The following is a 23,365-nucleotide window of genomic DNA, read 5'->3' as shown; positions in this document are numbered from 1 at the left end:
CTTTCGTCGTAATAAGTAGGATTCTCTTTCTGTTAGATTGATTGGAAGATATTAGGATAGTATTAAAACTACGTACTAACATGTACCAAAACTACTAACTAGTAAGTACCAACCTTTTACCCCCATAGAAATATATATATATATATATATATATATATATATATATATATATATATATGTACACCACCGTCCACCATACATGCCATCACTAAAACGCGTTTCGTTCCAAAATGGAGCTTTCTCAATCTAAGTTACGGCGGTAACTCGCTAAGTGATAATAAATACTAGATATTGGCACAAGCCCATTCGGGGCATGAGAGTACTTTAAGGTACCTATTAGGACCCATATTATTAAACTTTCAAATAGTTTGTGGAAAGGATATTAATGATTTATATAACTATTACGTAAGCGATAATTTGGGATTCATTTATTCTAAATATTCTGTTAGTCACGATGACCGTAATATAAACAAGTAATAGGAATTAATTAATTGAATGCTATTTACGTAATTATTTTGAATATTATAATGATCCTTTATCGCCTTGTATTGAACTAGTGAAGAAATTAGTACAAGTAAAGACTTCTGTATTTGTTAAAATAAATTGAAATTGAAGTAACAAAAAAGTTAACATTGGAATGTATGACTAAATAAAATCCTAACCAATCCCAAACACTCTGAATTTGACTTTGATGTATTACTGTCCTCAATAACTATATTGTGATATATCGTACATAACTAACTGTCTTTAATATACTTTCAAATCAGAAAGCACCAAAGAAACACCAAAGTTTAATAGATATTGTGGTGACGTCGCGACAGTTGAACTTAAAATTATTTTGCCAATAAAAGTAACAGTTTGAATTAATAATCTTTATATTGTATGCTTAATAGCATATGATATTCGAATCCACAGAAGAGTTCTACAATCTTCTATACAAATGTGTTAATTGTATAACAACAATAAAGTAAGAGATAGAGACGTTAATGAAGGTGAATATAAAAGACAAATCGATGGGAATTACACTGTACAAGTGTACAGTGTAATTCCCATCCAGTACAACCAGTACAAGTACAAAGTTGTACTTGAACGGACAGGCTTCTATATAGCGAATGAATTTCTTGATGCTATGCATTTGTCTTGGATCTGTAACAATTCAATAATATGTTTAAATTTAAGTTTTAATCTAATTTATTGAAATATGATTCATATGCAACTCTTTTTTAATATCAACAGTCCACCACCACATCGGAAGGTGTCAAAAGGTACAGGAAAACGGAGAAGCAGCGGCGCAAGAAACTCCACACGAGTGCAAATTTGCATGTTTTTCGCTTTTATCTAAATCGAAGTTGTTGACCAATTATTTCGATTTTTTTTATTTTCTTTATAAATAATAATAACTACCCCGTATTTTATGAAAAATGCAAGTACAAAGCACGTTATACTAATCGAAAAATTTCTTTGTTATTCCAATATCATACTTATTTGGGGAATATCATCACTTCGGTACAAGCTTTGTACAAGGCGCTATTGTTTCGTGGTAAAAGTCTACCGACTGGCATTTTTCACTTACTTACTAAGAAATATGACTTCTATTTAATGATGATTATAATTTGTTACCTGTTTCTTGTAAGGCTTTGTTATGAAGATCTAATTTTAATTTCTCAGCCTCATTCAAAAGTTGTTCAGCCGCCACTATGGGAGCAAAGTTCACAACAAAAAAGTGAATTATATTTAAAAACGTTGTAAAACGTGCAAATGTCACCTGAAAATAATGATTTACTTAAATTAATATTTTGATTATTTAGTCATCTTGTTTATGATGTCCTGATGTGATGATGTTTATACTTATGTTATGTTTTTGTTATTTTCTTTATTATTGGTACCGTGCCGTACTATAAAGATAAAGTTACAATATGTCATATACTCTTGTCGTCTTACCATAGACAATTCCTTTGACTATACGATAAAAGTATTGTTCAATTACCTCATATTTTTGAAGTATCGTATATATTAAATAGTTCATTATTAAATTACCTACTTGTAAAGTTTTTAAACCAATTATACTTACAACATTTTTTAGGCTCCCTTCCAAAATTTCATAAATAGTTGTTCTATTATTTTCAATCAGAAAGCAGAATACTAAATTACATAGACTTTGCCCTAAAACCTGCGAACTTCTAAACAAAGTTTCTACCCCTATTTAATCCTCTAAGGGTAGATTTTCTATAAACGTTGTTAAAGAAGATCTATAATTACGTACCAGAAAGCTAAATCCTATTTTTGCAGTCCTTGTTTCCAAAAAAAATGGATTTTAAAATAAAATTCCATCCCCTATTAAATAACCTTAAGGGTTGATTTTCCAAAAACTGTGAAATAGGTGTCCTATTATTTTCAATCAGAAAGCCATATAACAATTTTCATAGACTTTGCTTAAAAAGCTGCGGACTTCCCAACAAACTTTCAACCCCTATTTTATCCTCTTAAGGGTAGATTTTCCATAAATGGTGTTAAAAAAATTCTATTATTTCCAACAGGAAAGCCAAATGCAAATTTTTATAGTCCTTGCTTGCGAATTAAATTGAGTTTGAAATAAAATTCCAACTCCCATTAAACGACCTTAAGGGATGGTTTTCCGAAAAACAATGAAATAGGTGATGAATTATTTTCCATCGAAAAGCCAAATACCGATTTTTATCCAGTTTGCTTTAAAACTGATGGACTTTCATACTAACTTTCAAACCCCATTTAACCCCCTTAACGGTGGAATATCAAAAAATCCGTACTTAGTGCGCATCTACATTATAAAACGAAGCTTTATTTCAAATTTCGTGATTGTAGCTTTAGTAGATTAGTCAAAACCTTGATTAATACGTTTTGAACGTGAGTATCTTTTCGCTTTTATATATATAGATTACATAAGAGTCTATATACCTCTATATACTATATATAGTTTCCTCTATATACAATATTACGTAAGATCATAAGAATATTTTTTAAATATAGCATTGGACGATATGCACATGAAATTGACTAGAGTTGCATTGTAACTTTTTTATAATATAGGAGTAGCAGACGAGCATGCAGTCCACGGATGATGAGTGTCCAGTGATGGTAAGTGGCTACTGCCGCCCATGGATATCTGTAATCAACTCCAGATAGGATTAGATTATTCCACCTTAGGTCCGCCATAGATGCGCCGCAACCCCTGAGGACTAAGCTGGAATGCCTCGGAAAAGTTTGTCTCCCTTACCACACCCTTCAAAGCGGAACAAGCAGTGCCTAACACTGCTGTTATTAAGTAGAAATAGGTGTGGCTGTGGTGCCACCGGAAGCGAACCGCAAAGTGTTCTACCACCTTCAAACTCTCTGATAACTCTGATAATCAAATTATATTTGTATAAGTGTCGCTTACCACATCCTTCAAACCAGGCTATATGTGTCAATAAAACGAATAGTTGGAGTTAGTAAATTATATTGCCCGTCTTAAACAATTACAATTACCTATAATCTACCACACCAATCGGAATTCTAAAAATCTTTAATATAAGTGTGTTAATTGTATAACAACAATGAAGTAGGTAATACAAATGTTAATAAAGATGAAAATAAAAGATAACTCGATGGGAATTATTCTGTACACTTTGTATCTAAATGGATAGGCTTCTATATAGCGGATAAATCTCTCGATGTTGTGAATTTGCCTCGGATCTGAAACAATTAGGTAATATAACAATCAGGTAGCAAACAAATAATAGTAAACACCTTTTATGGTTGAATTATAAATAAAATTACATTCTGTTCATTAAATAAATGCTGTGCTGCTGTGTTCCGATTTGAAGGGTGTGGTAAGGGAGACAGACTTTTTCGAGGCTTTTTCTAGCTTAGTCCTCAGGGGTAGCAGTGCATCTGTGGCCGACCTCAGGTAGGAATATCTTATCTTGTCAGGGGTTGATTACAGATGTCCATGGGCGGCAGTAGCCACTTACCATCAGGAGGACTGTATGCTCGTCTGCTACTCTTACATTATAAAAAAATGTAAGAATCGATTTACGATGCTATAATTTTGAAGATGGAATTCTCCTAAATCGATATATTCAATTAGTTTTTGGTGATTTTGTCAATTTATTTTATTATACTATACTATATTCTCAGTTCAGACCTTATTTATAAGCATGGACGTAGGATGAAAATAATCTAATGTTACAAGTGTCAGATAATGGCAATACTGACCACAAATCAAAAGTGTTTGGTTTTATTGATTTGTTAGAAAATACACAGATATTAAATTAATTAATAATTATGATGATGAATTATTACCAGTTCTTCTAAGGCTTTGTTGTGAAGGTCCCTTTTCAATTTCTGAGCCTCATTTAAGAGTTGATCAGCTGCTAATATAGGAGAAAAGTTTATAATCAAGAAATGTATCATGTTTACACACGTTGCCATGCGACCAAGGGTTGACTGAAACAAAATAATTTTTGATACGTATCGTATTTTGGTAAAGCAAACGGAAAATAAATAAATATAGTTAAAAAAACTAAAAAACACGCTTTTATGATAAAATCAACTAAAAAGTAGAAGTTAATTTTCAATATATGAATCGATTAAGAAACAGTAAATAGTATAATTGTGAAAAAAGCATGGGGTGCTCCATTTCTCAGTTTTCGAAAAGCGCCCCACACTTTTTTAACAATTGGATAGAAATCGGGTTCAATACGTACATACATAGATACAACCCAAAATAATAAAAGCGTGTTAAAAATTTTAAATGATGGTTAGAAATACTTACAACATTTGCTAGTCCCCCTTTTAGAATATCATAAATGAAAATCAAAACGACCGGAACGTTGCACATTAAGCATATAATAAACTGCAAGAAAAAAATGTATTTATGGTGTAAAAGTCTATTTTAGTTATGCTTTAAAATTATGCAGTTGTAACTATTTCACAGGCATAAGTTGTTAAAATGTTTTAATTTAATATACATTTAATAGCTTTTAAATTATTTCATAATATACACTCTTTGTAAAGGACAATTTGTTAAGGCAGAATCAAAAAGTTAAAATTTAGTGCAGATACGAGTGACATTGTGAATTTAACTTTAATGTCACGTGTAGTTTTAAGGTAACAATAAAATGATTGTGTACTTACAACCACATCAAATACAACTTTGACTTTTTCCAAAGAATCAATCAAGGTTTTATAAGAATTAACATATTTCATATAATTGGACCCATTTAAAACAGTGTGTCTTAAGTTATTCAATCGACAGTATACTGAATAGAAAACGAAGAAGTTGACAATTTGCGGAAAATCTAAACAGAACTTCGGGATGTAAGACAGAATACTTAAAGAAAGATTGAAGTTGTACTCGGCATGGTTTATTAATATTCCTGATAATTTTACGCCAGTTGCTACTGCGCAAGCCGAAATAATTTTTATATCCATAAAATTAACGACAACGCCTAGTTTTGTATCAAATAATAAAAGTTCTTTTTGCAAGTTACAAAAAGAGAACTTAAGACTCGAAACTGATAATATCAGAATGAATGCGATATACTGAATATAATGACTTGGGTTCACTTTAGCGGCTAAAGCGTAAATAGAATTGATCTGACTCGACAAATAAAAAACTGTTGAGACAATGAAAGCTTGAATGAAAGCAAGGCTTCGAACGATACATTTTTGTTTAAAAGTCTTCAGTTTCACAAATCCGTAATCTTGAGAAAATATTACTTGTATTAATATAAATAGAATTTTTAATTTTCTTGGAAATGTTAGTTTTATGGTAGTCGAATTTTTAGTGCTGAGTCCTTTTTTAGGTTTCACTTGAATCATTCTAAAGAATGTACTACGTTATAAATATGACAATGATTCCCACAAGACCGCTACCAACTGAATGTGCCGCTCTATTCATAAAGTGAAATTAACTCGATGAAGTTTTATGAATAACTTAATAACTATTGATGTATTTTATTTATGTTACATTGTCATTATTCTTGATAATAAAGTAGATAAGATTTAATTAAATGTTTCATGTGAAAAGCTTTGTAATTATATAAAATATATTAATTGATGGATTCACTACAATGTTAATAAATTGATTTCTGAAGGTTGATTAAAGGTGTAGTAGCTAGTCTAATAATAGCATAGAGCTGCCGTGTTAAGTTTTGAAGGGGGTGGAAAGATGCATTACTGAAAATGTTTCAACTTAACTGTCGTGATCAACTTTCGTCGTAATAAGTAGGATTCTCTTTCTGTTAGATTGATTGGAAGATATTAGGATGGTATTAAAACTACGTACTAACATGTACCAAAACTACTAACTAGTAAGTACTAACCTTTTACCCCCATAGAAATATATATTTATATATATATATATATATACACCACCGTCCACCATACATGCCATCACTAAAACGCGTTTCGTTCCAAAATGGAGCTTTCTCAATCTAAGTTACGGCGGTTACTCGCTAAGTGACAATAAATACTAGATATTGGCTCAAGCCCATTCGGGGCATGAGAGTACCTATTAGGACCCATATTATTAAACTTTCAAATAGTTTGTGGAAAGGATATTAATGATTTATATAACTATTACGTAAGCGATAATATGGGATTCATTTATTCTAAATATTCTGTTAGTCACGATGACCGTAATATATACAAGTAATAGGAATTAATTAATTGAATGCTATTAACGTAATTATTTTGAATATTATAATGATCCTTTATCGCCTTGTATTGAACTAGTGAAGAAATTAGTACAAGTAAAGACTTCTGTATTTGTTAAAATAAATTGAAATTGAAATAACAAAAAAGTTAACATTGGAATGTATGACTAAATAAAATCCTAACCAATCCCAAATACTCTGAATTTGACTTTGATGTATTACTGTCCTCAATAACTATATTGTGATATATCGTACATAACTAACTGTCTTTAATATAATTTCAAATCAGAAAGCACCAAAGAAACACCAAAGTTTAATAGATATTGTGGTGACGTCGCGACAGTTGAACTTAAAATTATTTTTGCCAATAAAAGTAACAGTTCGAATTAATAATCTTTATATTGTATGCTTAATAGTATATGATATTCGAAGCCACAGAAGAGTTCTACAATCTTCAATACAAATGTGTTAATTGTATAACAACAATAAAGTAAGAGATGGAAACGTTAATGAAAGTGAATATAAAAGACAAATCGATGGGAATTACACTGTACACTTTGTACTTGAACGGACAGGCTTCTATATAGCGAATGAATTTCTTGATGCTATGCATTTGTCTTGGATCTGTAACAATTCAATAATATGTTTAAATTTAAGTTTTAATCTAATTTATTGAAATATGATTCATATGCAACTCTTTTTTAATATCCACAGTCCACCACCACATCGAAAGGTGTCAAAAGGTAGGAAAATGGAGAAGAAGCGGCGTAAGAAATTCCACAGGAGTTACGTAGTAACTATTTATTAATCTTGACAGTAGTGCAAATTTGCATAATTTCGCTTTCATCTTAATCGAAGTTGTTGATTATTTAGATTTTTATTTTCCACATAAGTAAATAATAATAACTCCCCCCTATTTTATGAACAATGCAAGTACAAAGCATGTTATACGAATCGAAAAGTTTCTTTGTTATTCCAATATCATACTTACGTGGGAAATATCATCACTTCGGTACAAACTTGGTACAAGTCGCTATTGTTTCGTGGTAAAAGTCTACCGACTGGCATTTTTCACTTACTTACTAAGAAATATGACTTGTATTTAATGATGATTATAATTTGTTACCTGTTTCTTGTAAGGCTTTGTTATGAAGATCTAATTTTAATTTCTCAGCCTCATTCAAAAGTTGTTCAGCCGCCACTATGGGAGCAAAGTTCACAACAAAAAAGTGAATTATATTTAAAAACGTTGTAAAACGTGCAAATGTCACCTGAAAATAATGATTTACTCCAATTAATATTTTGGTTATGTAGTCATCTTGTTTATGATGTCCACGTTTATACTTATGTTATGTTTTTGTTATTTTCTTTATTATTGTTTCCGTGTCGTACTATAAAGATAAAGTTACAATATGTCATATACTCTTGTCGTCTTACCATAGACAATTCCTTTGACTATACGATAAAAGTATTGTTCAATTACCTCATATTTTTGAAGTATCGTATATATTAAATAGTTCATTATTAAATTACCTACTTGTAGAGTTTTTAAACCAATTATACTTACAACATTTTTTAGGCTCCCTCCCAAAATTTCATAAATGAAAATCAAAATTACAGGAACATTGGACACAAAGGATATAAAAAACTGTAAGAAGAAAGGATACAAGATAAACGAGGTGGATCAAAAGATTAAGAAGAAATTCATATGTAATGTTTAATTAGTTGCTATTAATATTATTAGTATATTTATCATAATATAATTAATTGGTAGATCAAAAATACATGATTTCCAAATATACAATAGTGTTATTTCAAGTGCTCTTAAGATTAATTGCATGTTTATTATTATATTATTAAAAACATTATTATTACATTCAAATCACGAGGAAAAAATAATAATGGAACTATTTTGTAACTAAAATAAAGCTCATACTTACAGTAATATCAAACATAAATTTTATTCTCCCCAAAATATCTATCAAGTTTTTGTAAAAAGTCACATATTTCATATAATCGGATCCATTTATGACTACGTGTCTTAAGTTTTTTAATCGACAAAACACAGAATAGAAAATAAAAAAGTTCACGATTTGTGGAAAATCTAAAGAAAAATTTGTGAGATGTGAAAAAATTTCCAAATAAATATCATTGCAATTCGATATGTAGAAGCATTTCACGACTTCTATCACAAATTTCAAACCAAGTGTAACAATGCAACTCATTATGATTTTTACATCCAAAAAATTGACAACAACACCCATTTCTTTATCCAAAGATGAAAGTTCTGTCAAAAAGTCACAGAAAGAAAAATTTGCACTTGAAACGGTTAATATGAGAATATATACAATGTATTGAAAAAGATGACTTGCACTCGATTTCGAAGTTAAAAATAATATAGAATCGATCGGGGACGATATACAAAAAAGTATGAAGACAATCAATGCTTGTGTGAAAGCAAATATTCGTATAATAACTTTTCGATTAAAAGTCTTCGGTTTTACGAATCCATAATCTTGAGAAAATATTGCTTGTATGAATATAAATAAAACTTTTAATTTTTGTGTAACTGTTATTTTTAAGGCCGCAGTTCTTTCGTTTTTGGGTTTCACTTGTATCATTTTAAGGAAATATCTGAGTAAATATTTAATACATATGATAATAATTCACTTGAAACCACGATATCAAATGAACGTTTTGTTTCCAACGTCAACTCGATAAAAGAAACGTCGAAAGTAATTACTTGGGGGCGATAATAGGCTAAGAGCTGACTGCGTGATAACAATCTTCATTCGTTTTTGTTAAAAAAGAACAATTTTTGACATAAATAATTTTAATAACAACGAGTTCATTACGACAAGGCAGGTTTACCTATTAAAATACTTCCACATTTTACATTTTTTTGTTCTAAATAAAACTCCTCAGAAGTAAAAAAGTGCGCGCTTGAGGGAATTAGGAAAAAGTTTCAGGACGCCATATTGAATATTTTTTGTGATTTCGTGATGATTTTAACTTTATAACTCCATACCGTAACAAATTTAAGGATTATCGTACCAAAACTGGCGAATAACTGATATTTTTTGTTTGAATATAAATTATAACTAAAAAAATAATAATTGTTTATTCCAATACTTGTTGTAATATTTTTGTAGGTTACCCACCTAATTACTTTAATAATGGTAAGTCATTTCATAGCAAACAGATATATTCAGTATTTTCATATCAAACAGATGGACTGAGTAATTATGTGATCGAATCCCCTAGTATAAAATATGATAAGTATCAACTACTTGATAAAGCTACCAATAATTGAAGTATTGTCAATGCTGAAATTACAGAGTAGAGAATTCGAAATTAAAGCGATGTACTTGCTTATCAGTAAACTCTATAATATTAAAATGTTATATTGATTTTAGAGGGTTGTACCAGGGTTGAAACATTTCGTGGCTTTAATGAGAAGATATGACGTCTAATTTCGGTCTTCATAATTCGTCCATACGTCATGACTATGACCATATGTCATTGAAGGTTATGGACGTCATATAAATATTTATAACATCAAGGGTCTGCGTACTAGTTTTTTATATGATATAGAAGTAGCAGACGAACATGCAGTCCACCTGATGCGTGATGGAAATAAGTAATCAACCCCAAATAGGATTAGATATCCCTACCTGAGGTCGGCCACAGATGCGCCGCTACCCCTGAGAACTAAGCTAGAACGCGTCGGAAAAGCATGTCTCCCTTACCACACCCTTCAAACTAGAACACAGTAGCGTTTAACACTGCTGTTATGAGGCATAAATAGGCGTTGAGATGGTGCCGCCGGATTTGAACCACAAAGGGTTCTACCACCTTCAAGTATCGTATGGTGGAAAGATAGCAGCACTTGCCTTTTTACAATTTTTTATTAGTTATAAAAACAGTACCATTCCCCTTTGTGTTCAAATTTTAAAAGTGTGATAATTAATAAAACATACTGTAACTGTACTGTAATGTTTGTGACATTACAGTACATTTCCTGTCGCACGTGTTTGCACCCCCACAGACATTTGGAATCCACCCCAGATGAGATATCCTACCTGAGGTCGGTCACAGATACTCCGTTACCCCTGAGGACTAAGCAGGAGTGCTTTCATATAGTACTTCAAAAAAAATTGGTAAATTAGATTAAAGGCCGTTAAAATACTTATTAAATTATATATTGTTCACCAAAGAACAAAATTTCGAGTAGGCGAAAATTGTGTAACTTCGGCATTACAATAATTGAATACATTGATAAATATTATTAATAGAATAATAGGCGTAATTCATAAATACTTTCAGTACTACAGTTGCAGTATTAACTGTATTGGGTCCCGTGTTATTTGCAATTAAAGTGTTTAACTTAAAATCACAAAAGTAATAGTTACTTATTAATATTCCATTAACTTAATTACTTAATGAAATATTATTACAGTCTACAAATTTAATTTCGCTCATTATGATATATCCTTAATAGAACCTGCAATTAGTTTAGTTAATCACAGTGATTCGAGTATTATATAAATGGAAACAGAAAACATTTTCGTTAGTTGTATCGTAGGAGGTTAAAATTATATAGATATTACGTAGAATTGATACCATGATCCTACACCGTCTTGCGTTAAACAGGTAAATAAGACAAATATTTCTATTTATTTCAAAATCCCGTAGATTGTTAGCATAATTCTATAATTATTTCTGTTTTGCAGTATTTTATCGTATTTCGGGCTCGAATCGAGGTTTAAGCCGAAACCATTATTGACAACGAAGTTGAAGACGAATGAAGATATGAATTTGTACGTATCGGTACTGATGTCTTTGATGAGTGTGCTATTATGCTTGACGATACCATTCGCTGCTCTGGAATCGCCTTGTGACGTATTCAAGAGGAATAAATTGTACGTACTGTACAAAATAGCGAAATCTTTGGAGAAACATCAGCTGTTACTGGATCGAATGATTATAGCCTTGGGAGTAATGCTGCTTTACATTTCATTGGCGATGGTGTTTGATGCAATCGGCCATACTAATATAAGCGTGAGCCCTTGGGTCGAAAAGGGAAGGTACGGGTCATTAAGAGGCCTAAGAAAAAGACGAGCCAGTTATATTGTAGAAGATTTTTGATGTAATTAACATTTTAATTCTGTAAATAATCATCTCTGCTGTTGAAATATGTTGTATTTATTTGAGTATTTGCTACCAGAAAAAAATAAAGAAAAATACGGCTAAATTTCTACGGATCTGGGTTAAATTTTTAGGAGAACAAAATAAAAAATGTAGTAAAAAAGCAAAAGTATTAATAAATTTCAATTTATTTTCAATACAATTTGAACTCTGTAAACACACACAAGACAATAAAACAGTTATTTCTAAAGCATATACTTAAATTGAATGATCACGATAAGAAAAGTGGTGTACAAATTGATGGTAGCCATGACCATCTTCAAATTGACGGGAAAGATACGCCAGACAGTGAAGGTGAACGGACAAAACTCTAGGAATTTCAGGCCATCTATCAATTTATTCCGGACGGATGTATCTGAAATGGTAGTTAAGTAATTTTGTAAAGTTAACATTTTTTAAGTATTTTTTGCACGAGTCAAAGTAGTAAATTGGTGTTCAGTTAACTTTTAACTAAGTAGTCTGTTTGATGATGACGAGTACTACGTTCCAGCTTCTCATGGATATTTGTAATCGGCCCGAAATGGAAAACTTCCGCTAAGGTTAATCACAAATTCGTTCTTGTTTCTGACGACTAAGACGGTACATCTCATATAAGTTACTCTATCGCACCATTCTTATCACTAAAATAGAAAATTGTAGGACCTTTATATTGTAAGGAAGGAATGTGGCGTGTTGTGGTACTTTGAGTGAGCCACGAATAACCTTCAAAAATATCTTTTATTAATATATTTATAAGAGTAAGCGCTAAAATTTTAAGGTTATAATACCAATGGTGACAGATAATTGTCTTGCAAGTAGAGTCTTAATTTTATCCACTTCACTGTTGATGAGCTCTGCGAACACAGCCGGGAGACATGGTAAAATGATATCCGGCGTAAGTCCAATTATGAATACAGTGTAATCCTAAAATGGTGTAAAAATCATTTAAATATATTAATATTACAAAGCGCAAACATAAATAAAGCTTGGGTGGATTTACATTTCTTTTGTAGTTTTTTTTTGTAAGTAATTAACATTATTACATTTATGATCGCAATTAGAATTCATTGTGATATTGTATGTAGTTTTTGTAAGTTGTATTGAATCCGAATTTTCCGTGCGATATGATTTTTGTTTGTCAAGTCACTTTCATATATGATTGCGTAATTTACCTCACAAAATGTTGAGCGTTGGCGCCATTCTTGAACTGGTAATAACATTTGCGGCAAATACGATAATTGTCCCAGGAATATCTGTGAATCGTAAATTACAAAATAAGCCCTGTCTATGATCACAATTTTTGTCTTTTAAAGGTGTTATCGTGGGCGGATGCCACATATCGATAAATATTTACAATATCGATATCTCGTAAAATTAGTAATGTTATATTTACCAATAATTTTGTAGCGTCACTTAAGGAAAGGAGATTATTATTGTATTCTTTATATAAGTTAAGATAATCTGTTACTTTCTTGGTGTATATTTTTGGGTTACAATTATCTTGAAATATGATCTCTTGCTCCATAAAAATTCGGAGTGACTTTAAGCGCAGCCAGAGAATTTCAAAAATTAAGATTCTGCCTAAGCTTATCAAATTTATTCCCATGAACATGAATATCATTAATAGAAAACTAAGAGTAAAGTACAACGATTCATTATGATGGAAAAATACATGACCGTTGACGTAAAATTTTAAGAAACATACTCCAAGAGCCAGCAGGAATGAAACTATACCATCATAACGATTGATTAATTTCAGTCGACTAATAGAGTCCACAGCTTGAACTTCAGAATAAAATCTGAAAAAATGTTCTCCGTTACTTAAAATTGAAACTAAGCTATAAAGCATATTTTGACTGATTTTGTATAGGTAGCTGAACATCCGAACATCTATTTCATTTTGAATCACAAAACGTAAGTCCACCACCATAACTATGATAGTGTAAAGAACACAGTAGAGACGAATTATACAAGAGATGGACTTATTTGAAGAGACGTTGGAATAGATTCCGAGAAGAATTCTAAGGCATATAACGAAATAGACGAAAATATCTCGATTAGTGTGGAAAGTAAGTGAATTGAAAAATGCTGCGATCATGTTTTTAGTTATTCTGAATTTGAATTCAATGATTTCGTACTGTGTAGTCACTGTCAGAGGAAATGAGACTGAAGGATAATTAAAATTTACCTTTAGTATAACGACGAATTGCAATTAAATTATTGATATTCTATCTATACATATTATGTAGTATCTATTTGATCTTTGATCTACAAAAATATATTGTTGTACACGATCCGATATGTTATCTACCTTACGATTGATGCACTTAATGTTGTATGATTCACTAGCTGTATTAAATAAAGTACTAAAGTCATTTTCTTTTTTAAGGATTAAAAAACAGACACATGAAGGTGGTAGAACGCTTTGTGGTTCGACGGCGACACCACCGCCACACCTATTTCTACCTAATAACAGCAGTGTTAGGCGCTGCTGTGTTCTGTTTTCAAGGGTGTGGTAAAGGAGACAGACTTTTCCGAGGGGTTCCAGCTCAGTTCTCAGGGGTAGCGGCGTAGGAATATCTAATCCTATCTGGGGTTGATTACAGATGTCCATGGGCAGTAGCCATTTACCATCAGGTGGACTGGATACTCGTCTGCTACTCCTATATTATAAAAAAATGGAGATCCAGAGACCTCAACAAAATGTATCAAATGCCCGAACTCGATGTAATTGCTTCGTTACACACTATTAAGTTGTAACCGAGTATCATTTCATTTAAAATAAAGGTTACTTTTTAATATCACATCTTATTAATTACGCCTTGTTAATATATTATAAACGCTTGTTGCTCTGTCACATGCATCATTATATTACATGCCACATACTATATTTTATATGTAAATATTTTGTAGAACAGATAATTATAAAGCGAACATACTGTCAAATAATGCTTAACTTTCAATCTATCACATCATCAATCATTCCCAATCCTTACTAAAGTGTTATATAGATCGATTAGACCTTGTTATTAATTAAGAATTATTCCAATAAATTTATAGTGTAAGATTTTTTTCTATTCGTGACACATTAGTAATTAATTGCCCTAAATTTCCTGTCGATGCAAATGGAACATTATTTCGATGAGGCATATGTATATAAATACTTTTTATCACTCATGACAAATCAATAACCTGAATCAGTGTTTCAATCAGTAAAGTGTTTTGTTGTTACACGCGTACATTATAATGATGTGGAAGGTGGCATACGAAATATATAGTAATGGTGTTGTGTTTTGAACGTCGCAAACGTTTTAACAATAATGAATTGTGTCAGAAAAATAGTTACCTACTTCACAAGAAGGTCGCCTATTGAAGTTGTCATGAAAATCGGTCGTCTGTTCGGACATTGCTATTGCTTTGATTCATCTAATTACGTCATTTGTCTGTTACGTGTCTATTCCGTTGCAGTTGCTCTTGTGTCAGTTATTTGGTCAATACCTGCATGTTTGCCCATAAAATTTTTGTCTGCATCTTTGTTCTGTCTCATTATTGAATTTTCTGTGAATATTTTTGCGTCGCTTGTAACTGATCAGACTTATTATACGAAATTTTATGCTAGAATTACCGTCGACTTCTCTCAATATCGTGATGTATTAGTATTTTTTCGGTCATACTTACCGCTTGTAATAGTGGTAGTTTTTCGGATTACATCCTGTTCTTTTAGTTTCTATTTTTACGATATACATCGAGCTTTATCAATTAGCGTGATTACGTTATCGGTGGGTTTGAGCTATGTTCCGATGCTTATGGTGTTTGATAGAGTACACCTTTGTGTTAGATCACTGCGGCAGGATTTAATAAATGTTGGTAGTGTTAACAATGTAAAAAAAAGTATAGAAAATTTGAAAAAGAATGTAAATTTGTACAATCGGCTAATGGACAATTTCCATGAAAATAATTTTGGGATGCAAATATTGGTAATTTTACGTAACTATACAATAATACATATTTGAGATATTAACATGGTTACACATTTAATAGTGTTAAAGTGAGTATATATTTTGTTTCAGATGTTCTCGTTGCTTCTTTCAAACTTCCCAAGAGCAGTAATACTTATGTATAACATTATTAAATATTATTTCGAAGAAGTAAGTAGTTGACTATCGAATTACGGCTTTTAACCCAAACAAAGCGAAAATTAGCTATTATGATCATAATTACGCTACACAACATTTTCCAAAAAAGTCTAGTAAGAAGTATTCATAGTATTTTCCACTTACCATTATTTTGTTTTATCAAAACAAATATATTACCAATATCTCTCACAAGTAAAGTTTTAGAATAAAGCATTGTTATAAAGTGCAAATTTAAGTACTTAGTATAAACTTTTGTGTTAAATATAGGAGGGTTGAAATCTTTTCAGAAGTCAGTCATAAATGCTATCTTTGAGTACCGAATTCATATGCCTAGCGTAAGTGTCTCGCGTACTGCACTCTTTAAACTAAAAGATCGCAGCGCTTAACATTGTTTCAAGCTAAACAGGACTTATAATATTATTAGACTCCAGAGGCGGCGTCAGGCGTGGGCGGCCGTCCATGGCCTCGCACTTAGGGAACCTCACGCCTATAGCGGTCCAGGGAACCTCGCGCTTGTAGCGGTCAACGAAAAAAAAGGTCGCCTTAATGGACCCATCATTAACTTTTTAGTCTAAGGGACCATTTCACTTTTCGCTCAGACCTCCGAGGAACTTAGTACGCCACTTTTTACATTGTATTGTGGCACAGGACCCCGCAAAATGCTTTTTGTTCACATAAAATTTAGGTCTTACGCCACCTACGTTAGGCGCTGCTCGGAGGGTCGTATCACCTTTTAAAACTGTTATTCTCTTTAACAATGCTTGCATCTATTGTTTCAGTCCTATCTGCAAGTTTTACTTGCAATTTTAAGATTATTGTACATTATGGCAAATATATGTGTTCCAAGTATACTTGCAGAATTCACAATTCAGGATATTGAAGACATAACAAAGTTTCTATCAAAACAGCGCATAAATTGTACAAGTAGGTATATATTTAAGTTTGTCCCTGTAGTTCCGGAAATAGAATAGGGCTACGGTATCCCCTGCCTATTGTAAGAGGCGACTAAAAGGGGGCTTTCGGGGTTGCGGGCGGCAAGAGTGGGAGCTCGAACCGTCCAGTATGCGACCCTGGGAAGGACGGCGGTATGTGTGGTCGCATACCGTCGTGAACAACAGATGATGTGGGACTACCGAAAACTGCTCCCCCAGGGCACAGCCCGATTGGGGCATCGCGCTTGGAGGACTCCGGTTGCGTGCCGTCGGAGATCTATGCTGTCTATACTGGAACGCCTCGGAAAAGTATGTCTCCCTTACCACACCCTTCAAAACGGAACACAGCAGCACTAACACTGCTTTTATTAGGCAGAAATAGGTGTGGCAGTGGTGCCGCCGGAGTCGAACCACAAAGGGTTCTACCACCTTCAAGAGTTCTCTAGATAATCAAAATTGTGTTAGCCTTTTCCCACTGTTAGGAAACCATCGTAATATTAAGATTATTTTAAAATAATTGTATATAAAGCAAACAAATATTTGATTACTTTTCGATTTTCTTAATAAATATAAATATTTTTACAGATAAACAATTGCAAGGAGAAATCGATAGAGCCTTGGAGAACTTATCATTACGTCCATTCAAGTATAGCATCCTACGAGTGGTGACCGTCGACGGTACTCTGCCGTTTTCTTTTCTAAGTCTGTGTGTCACTTATGTTATTGTACTTGTACAAACGTTATACTTTAAGAATTAAATTTATTATAGCGAAAAAGCGTGTTTATTTTTGTGTTTACTTTTCCTGGGACTCTAAAAAGAAACAGGCTCACACCTTGCCTTTTATGTTATTTTAAAAATTGAAATTGTAAACGTAAACCCATAGATATACTACATTAGTAATATATCTATGCGTATAAAAATTTCAATTTTCATGAGACATAATATAGAGTTGTTCTTTTTCAAGTGATTCTTCATAGCCAAATACGAAATGTTCATCTCATATATTAAAAGGAATTATGAAAGGATAAATTACAAAGAAAAACAAACTTGAATCATATATGTTGGAGCAAATATGGCAGTTATCCTATTATAAAATGAAATGATTAAACACCTGAGGTAAAACTACCTGCATCTTGAATAGGAAAACAAGTGCACGTGCGCCGGTCCTATAAAAAGGGCCGTACTGGCGACATCGGGGCATTACTGCTCGAGCTGTGGAACAGTGCGGACCTCCTGCCGTTACGCTGCCCGATGAATATTCGAAGTTCAACAATTCTCGTGTGGTTTGCTTTCGAAGGTTTTATTATGAGTCATCACCAACACTACAACAATTGTGACGTCAGCGGTGCTGACGTCACGCCTTTTAACCTCTTTTACTACGTTATATATACTCTTTAATCCATTATTGAACGTAATGAACATTGCGCTTATTAGTGAAACAACATTTAAATGTAAAAGTTTTAATTAAATTTTGAACTGTGCCATTTGTTTCAATACGATGACGTAATTTATGCAGAAATTTATTAAATACATCGGCATAACACCGTTGACGGGAACAGCTCGTAAGATGTGGTATTTGAATGGCCGGAGCTCAAATATTTCCAGGTTACGGTCAATTTCTTCACGTAATTTCTTGTCTGTAGGTAAATGAAATGAAGTGAAATATATCGACCACATCTTGAATCTCACAGAAAAAAAGTTTTAACGTGTCGTTAAACAAACGCTATGTAAAAAAGCATACTATAAATTAAGTGATTATCTCACTGATAAAACGGTGTCTGAAGTAGCTCCGGCTCCACATGTACCATTAGGTTAAGTTTGCCTTTGTAAAAAAAACATTTATACATTTTTAAAAGAGGAGTGTTATGGAGTTTCTTTCGCCGCTTCTTCTCCATAACGAATCTCCTAGTGAAGTGGTGGTAGATGTAGATGTATGCTCGTCTACTACTCCTATATTATAAAAAAGCTACCTTTGCACAGTACATGCTGCGTCGATAAATATTGTGTCATATTATTTATTTCTTGTATCGTCAATTCTGCTAGTACAGCGGGAACACATACATTAAACATGTCCTTTAAAATTGTACACAGAGCAGATAATACTTCTAAGTAGGACTGAAAAAGAAAATATACAAACTGTTTATTTATATATGGAGGCAGTTTAGCCGTCTACCGTTGAGAATGCAAATATATTGGATATTGTGTATTAGGTAAGTGATCTTTGTTGTTGAAGGGCATCTGTAACCAACTTCATATAGAGCGGGGCCCTACCTGACGCTGACCGATGTATTGCCATTCCTGAGGTCTAACATCTTCACTTCATACGAAGTCAGACGGTACTTCCCGGTTTGGATCAAAGAAAGTTATGCCACATTTTAAAGAAAATTGACGAGAGAAATAGACCAGGTTAAACGTTTTTTGAAAGTTTTTACGGTTTTACAGATTGCAATAAAAATTTATTAAAAACAAATAAATGTTAATATTCTCATTAATATGAAATAAAATATGAAGCGATCAGTTTAATTTGTGTTTTTCATGTAAACAACTTTAAATCATATATTTCTATGAATTCGTCGAATCGGAACAACTATTATTTACCTCTTTAGACCAATTGTCCATTAGTACTACTAACATATACAATACTATTTTTGGAAAGTTCGACAATATCAATACCGCCATCTGAAATAGAGATTGATTTATTCTTATTCTGATTTATTTTTTATTTTTTATAAAGATTTCATTAAGTACTTTTTAGTAATTGTATTTTATGTTACAAAATTTATTACCGCTATCTGCATCACCAAATTACAACCGTGGAAGCTGTCAAGTAGATCACTATACACGTGTACATTTTTTTTCAAAATTTAGATTTTTTCTACAACTACGTATTTATTGCTGCTTGAACTTTTTAAAATCTTTCGTAGCGATTTAACTCGAAGGTGTACAATATCGAATGTCATTATCATAGGAATATAACTAATAGATACGGATATTGCCATTATATTTATTACTAACTTTTCAATAAATAATGGCGAATTAATCACAAACAAACACAAAACATAAATTTTAAGACACATTGACATAACAAATGATAGATAGGATCGTAGAGATATAAAAGCATCCCGATACCCAAAGAAATCATCGATTCTACTGACTGTAGCGTAGAAAGTCAAATAGTACCTTTGTCCACTGAGAAATGATATGAACAAATTGATATAAAATTAGCAATGCAAACAAATATACTTAAATTTGAAAAAGCTTTTAGAAACTGAACATTGCGACATAATCAAGGGAACTATTAAAATGTAAATTGCACAGTAAAAACGGAACAGAAAATTGACATATGTAGAAGATTTATAGTAATAGAAGTGCCCCCTATCAAACGTATTTTCATAACATTTTGAATAGATGACTTAGACGTAAGGCGTGCGCGTATTTTTCGAAATCGATCCATTTTTGTGCGAACTTTTACGTTAGTTGCGTTCGAAATAAAACACCATACTGGTACTGTTTGTCACCTTATGATATGTACAATGTCGATATATGTATAATATTAAACCGTGTAATCGCTAAATCTCTACGGTTATTTATTACTTTGGCTTTAACTTTTTATTTGACTGGAAAGTCAAATGCTTCAATATTTATGAACATAAAAATGAAAAAGTTTTTATGTTGAAATATCATATAAGTTTAATGTGGCATCTAATTCTCTATTTCCTTTAATTTCTAAATTAAAGAGATACTTTTTATATGGCTTTATGACGGCTTTAATTTTTTATTGGACTGGAAAGTCTGACTTCAATATTTAAGTTTGAAGTTATTGTTCCGATAACATCATATTCTCCGAATATTAAGTTACTTACAACAATATATAACAATATATAAATAGATAAAAATGTAAATATGACATTCCACATAATTTAAACTAAAACACAACTAAAAGTTTTATAAAAGACTTCAATATTCTCCACTAGTTAATCAAATAATCACTACCGGGAATACATTGACAAATGCGCCTCAATATATCCGTACCGACGGACAGGCGGCAATTACACGCCAAACAAAGGGACGTATGTAAATATGCCGATATTACGGACAGACGTATGGGAAAATTATACGTGAGCATTAGTAAGAGTACTTCTCTTAAGGACATCTCATTTCATACTAAGTGTATATCAATCCTTGCAATCCAATGTAATCCTTCAAATATAACTATATGTTTAATCCTTGTTGACTTGGAGGTGGGTAAATTTAAAAATCCATCAGACTTGTCTTTTAGTGTCGAACCGTGGCCTTTCGCTCCTGTTTACCACGTAGACTAGCCGTGCTGCGGCGTGTGCCTTATGAAATGTATAGAGACTATCCTCAGAAAGAACAGGTCATGCCAACTTCTTTAAGCCCTGTGCTAGCGTCGTAAGCACCATGACACTATTCAAGTCTGCAAGTCTAATTGAAAGCCAAGATTGATGTTTTTACCGACTCTTCTGATTGTGTCATACCTTTTACAAATTCTATAAATAATATAGTCCACTATATGACTAAGCTAGCCTGCGAGGCAAGGGTATACATCACAATCTCAATGTAACAATTATATTCAACCTTAATGGAAATAATCGTAACTAGACACAACGTATCAAATGCACTCACAGTAACACAACTGCCGCCCTAGGCCAGTCATTAAACAAGGATTTGAAGGGTCGAGCGGTCCGAAATAAAGTTACTCGGCTCAGACGACTCTATTGAAGAGATGGAACTTTACAGGTGATTAATGCTAAAGGTCGGTTAATAGCAGTATTATCCAACGTAAGGGAAGATTAAGCCCAATCTTTAGTTATATGAGATGGATTAGTACAGACGGTTAGAATAATGACTGTAGTTTCGTTTGGACTTGATAATTGTGGACTATTTGAGGCTTCACAATTATTTTTATTGTTGGAGAATCTTAGGTAAAATATTTTTGATTATTTTTGTAGATTTTATTTTTGGCGTGTTAACAGAAACTTGTGCATATTTACGCCATGTAATGGAAATGTCGAGCGCCGATTACGTTAGTTGCTTACTGCATCGATACTATAAACAACATTTTAAAGATCATAATATGTTATATCCTTTGGAAAATGTTATTACTGTCATTACATATATAAAGTAAAGTATGAACTATGAAATACGCATCTATCACCCTGGTTAATTTCCGATTAGTCGACTACACACAACTTTGTCAATTATTAAGAAGAACTCACAATCGGTTAATTAAGAATATTTTCATTAAACTAATAAACTGTCTTCATTTAAAATACGCACAAAATTTAAAAATCAAACTAGTATGATACTCCAATATGAGAGAAAATATATACCAGACTCTCACATTTTTCAATACACAGTTATTACAAGTCAAAGAGTATTAATTTTCCGGTCAGATGATCATTAACCATCCTCTGTTTCCTTTGTCACGAGCGGGCCTGAGGCAATTAGTGTCCACGACAAATCAACCACGCGGTAAATTATCTGCGAGGGAAGAAATTCTTATATCATTGTATTAATACGATATTTTCAATACGTATAGATACGTATAGATATTTTCTATAGTTTTTTGAACGTATGTATGTATAATTATTTGGTGCGTATTGCAGTCCAAATGACGTCAAGGATTTTAACAAATGAGGTGTTACGGAATTCGTTTAATTGTGGAAATTATTTGGGCTACTTCCCTTTTCAGTTATCAAATTTATATTTTTATATTTTATAGTACTTGGCCTTTTTTTATTATTTTATCATAATTATTATGAACCTAATGGACGTCCTATATCTCCTAAGGACAACCCTAAATAAACAGGTACATCACATAACTGTTGCTACCCTGAGTGCTGACCTTTGTTTGTAATAATAAAAATACCTACTTTTTAACTAACTTTTTTTTTAACTAATCTTGGGTGTTGTTAGAGTATTTAAAATGCGAAATTCGAATGCGAACATTTTAAACTATCTATTTGAAATGGTTCTTGATAGATCCTGGCAATAGAAATCATGAAATATTTATGTTATGTGACGGTGACATAGGTATCAAACCACAAATCACTATTAACTGCCGTGTCCTGATAAATCGAGGTGGCCATACGTGTTGTCATAAACGGGACATCCCGCTGTTACTATCGCAAAAAAATATGTAGAGTGTAGACAACCAGGTACATGCGAAATATAAGAATATTGTTTCATCGATAATTACCTGTAACAGGCGTACAAATAAAACCAACAAGAAATAATAACATCTGTTAGTATTTATTTCTATCAACAACAGTAACACAGCCGCGCAGACAAGGCAAAACTTGTCAAAATTTTGTGTGCTTTTTCATTTCTATCTGACACAATCAGTGTCTGATACAAAGGATTCCTTAAAGCCGTTGTCGTTTCAAAACGTCAGTATCCCATTTTTAA

General features: G+C 32.3%; 2 protein-coding genes across 2 annotated transcripts; both read right to left on the bottom strand.

Annotated features, from left to right (window-relative positions):
- Positions 1 to 3,541: 3,541 nt before the first annotated feature.
- Positions 3,542 to 5,226, bottom strand: LOC140745644 (uncharacterized). The gene is made up of 2 exons (XM_073077582.1): positions 5,151 to 5,226; positions 3,542 to 3,711 (listed from the first exon to the last, which is right to left on the bottom strand). The coding sequence occupies exons 1-2, from the start codon at positions 5,224 to 5,226 to the stop codon at positions 3,542 to 3,544; spliced, it is 246 nt and encodes an 81-aa protein (XP_072933683.1).
- A 6,844-nt stretch (positions 5,227 to 12,070) lies between these two features.
- LOC140745643 (uncharacterized) lies at positions 12,071 to 13,485 on the bottom strand. The gene is made up of 3 exons (XM_073077581.1): positions 13,333 to 13,485; positions 12,653 to 12,788; positions 12,071 to 12,240 (listed from the first exon to the last, which is right to left on the bottom strand). The coding sequence occupies exons 1-3, from the start codon at positions 13,483 to 13,485 to the stop codon at positions 12,071 to 12,073; spliced, it is 459 nt and encodes a 152-aa protein (XP_072933682.1).
- Between the last annotated feature and the right edge of the window lie 9,880 nt (positions 13,486 to 23,365).

The sequence above is a fragment of the Epargyreus clarus genome, unplaced genomic scaffold (assembly GCF_041222505.1).
Source record: "Epargyreus clarus isolate Ecla_fem2 unplaced genomic scaffold, WU_Ecla_fem_2.2 ptg000010l, whole genome shotgun sequence".
Classification (NCBI taxonomy): Eukaryota; Metazoa; Arthropoda; class Insecta; order Lepidoptera; family Hesperiidae; genus Epargyreus; species Epargyreus clarus.
The sequence above is the reverse complement of the archived record's forward strand: the minus strand, read 5'-3'. Positions and strand labels throughout refer to the sequence as shown.

Excerpts from the sequence above, each read along its gene's own strand:
- LOC140745644 (XM_073077582.1), bottom strand. The coding sequence starts at position 5,226 with ATGAAATATGTTAATTCTTATAAAACCTTGATTGATTCTTTGGAAAAA. Across the intron at positions 3,712-5,150 it reads TGTATTTGATGTGGTTGTAA|ATCCGAGGCAAATTCACAAC; the intron begins GTACACAATCAT and ends TAATTGTTTCAG.
- LOC140745643 (XM_073077581.1), bottom strand. The coding sequence starts at position 13,485 with ATGATATTCATGTTCATGGGAATAAATTTGATAAGCTTAGGCAGAATC. Across the intron at positions 12,789-13,332 it reads CAAAAATATACACCAAGAAA|GATTACACTGTATTCATAAT; the intron begins GTAACAGATTAT and ends ACACCATTTTAG. Across the intron at positions 12,241-12,652 it reads ACAATTATCTGTCACCATTG|ATACATCCGTCCGGAATAAA; the intron begins GTATTATAACCT and ends CTACCATTTCAG.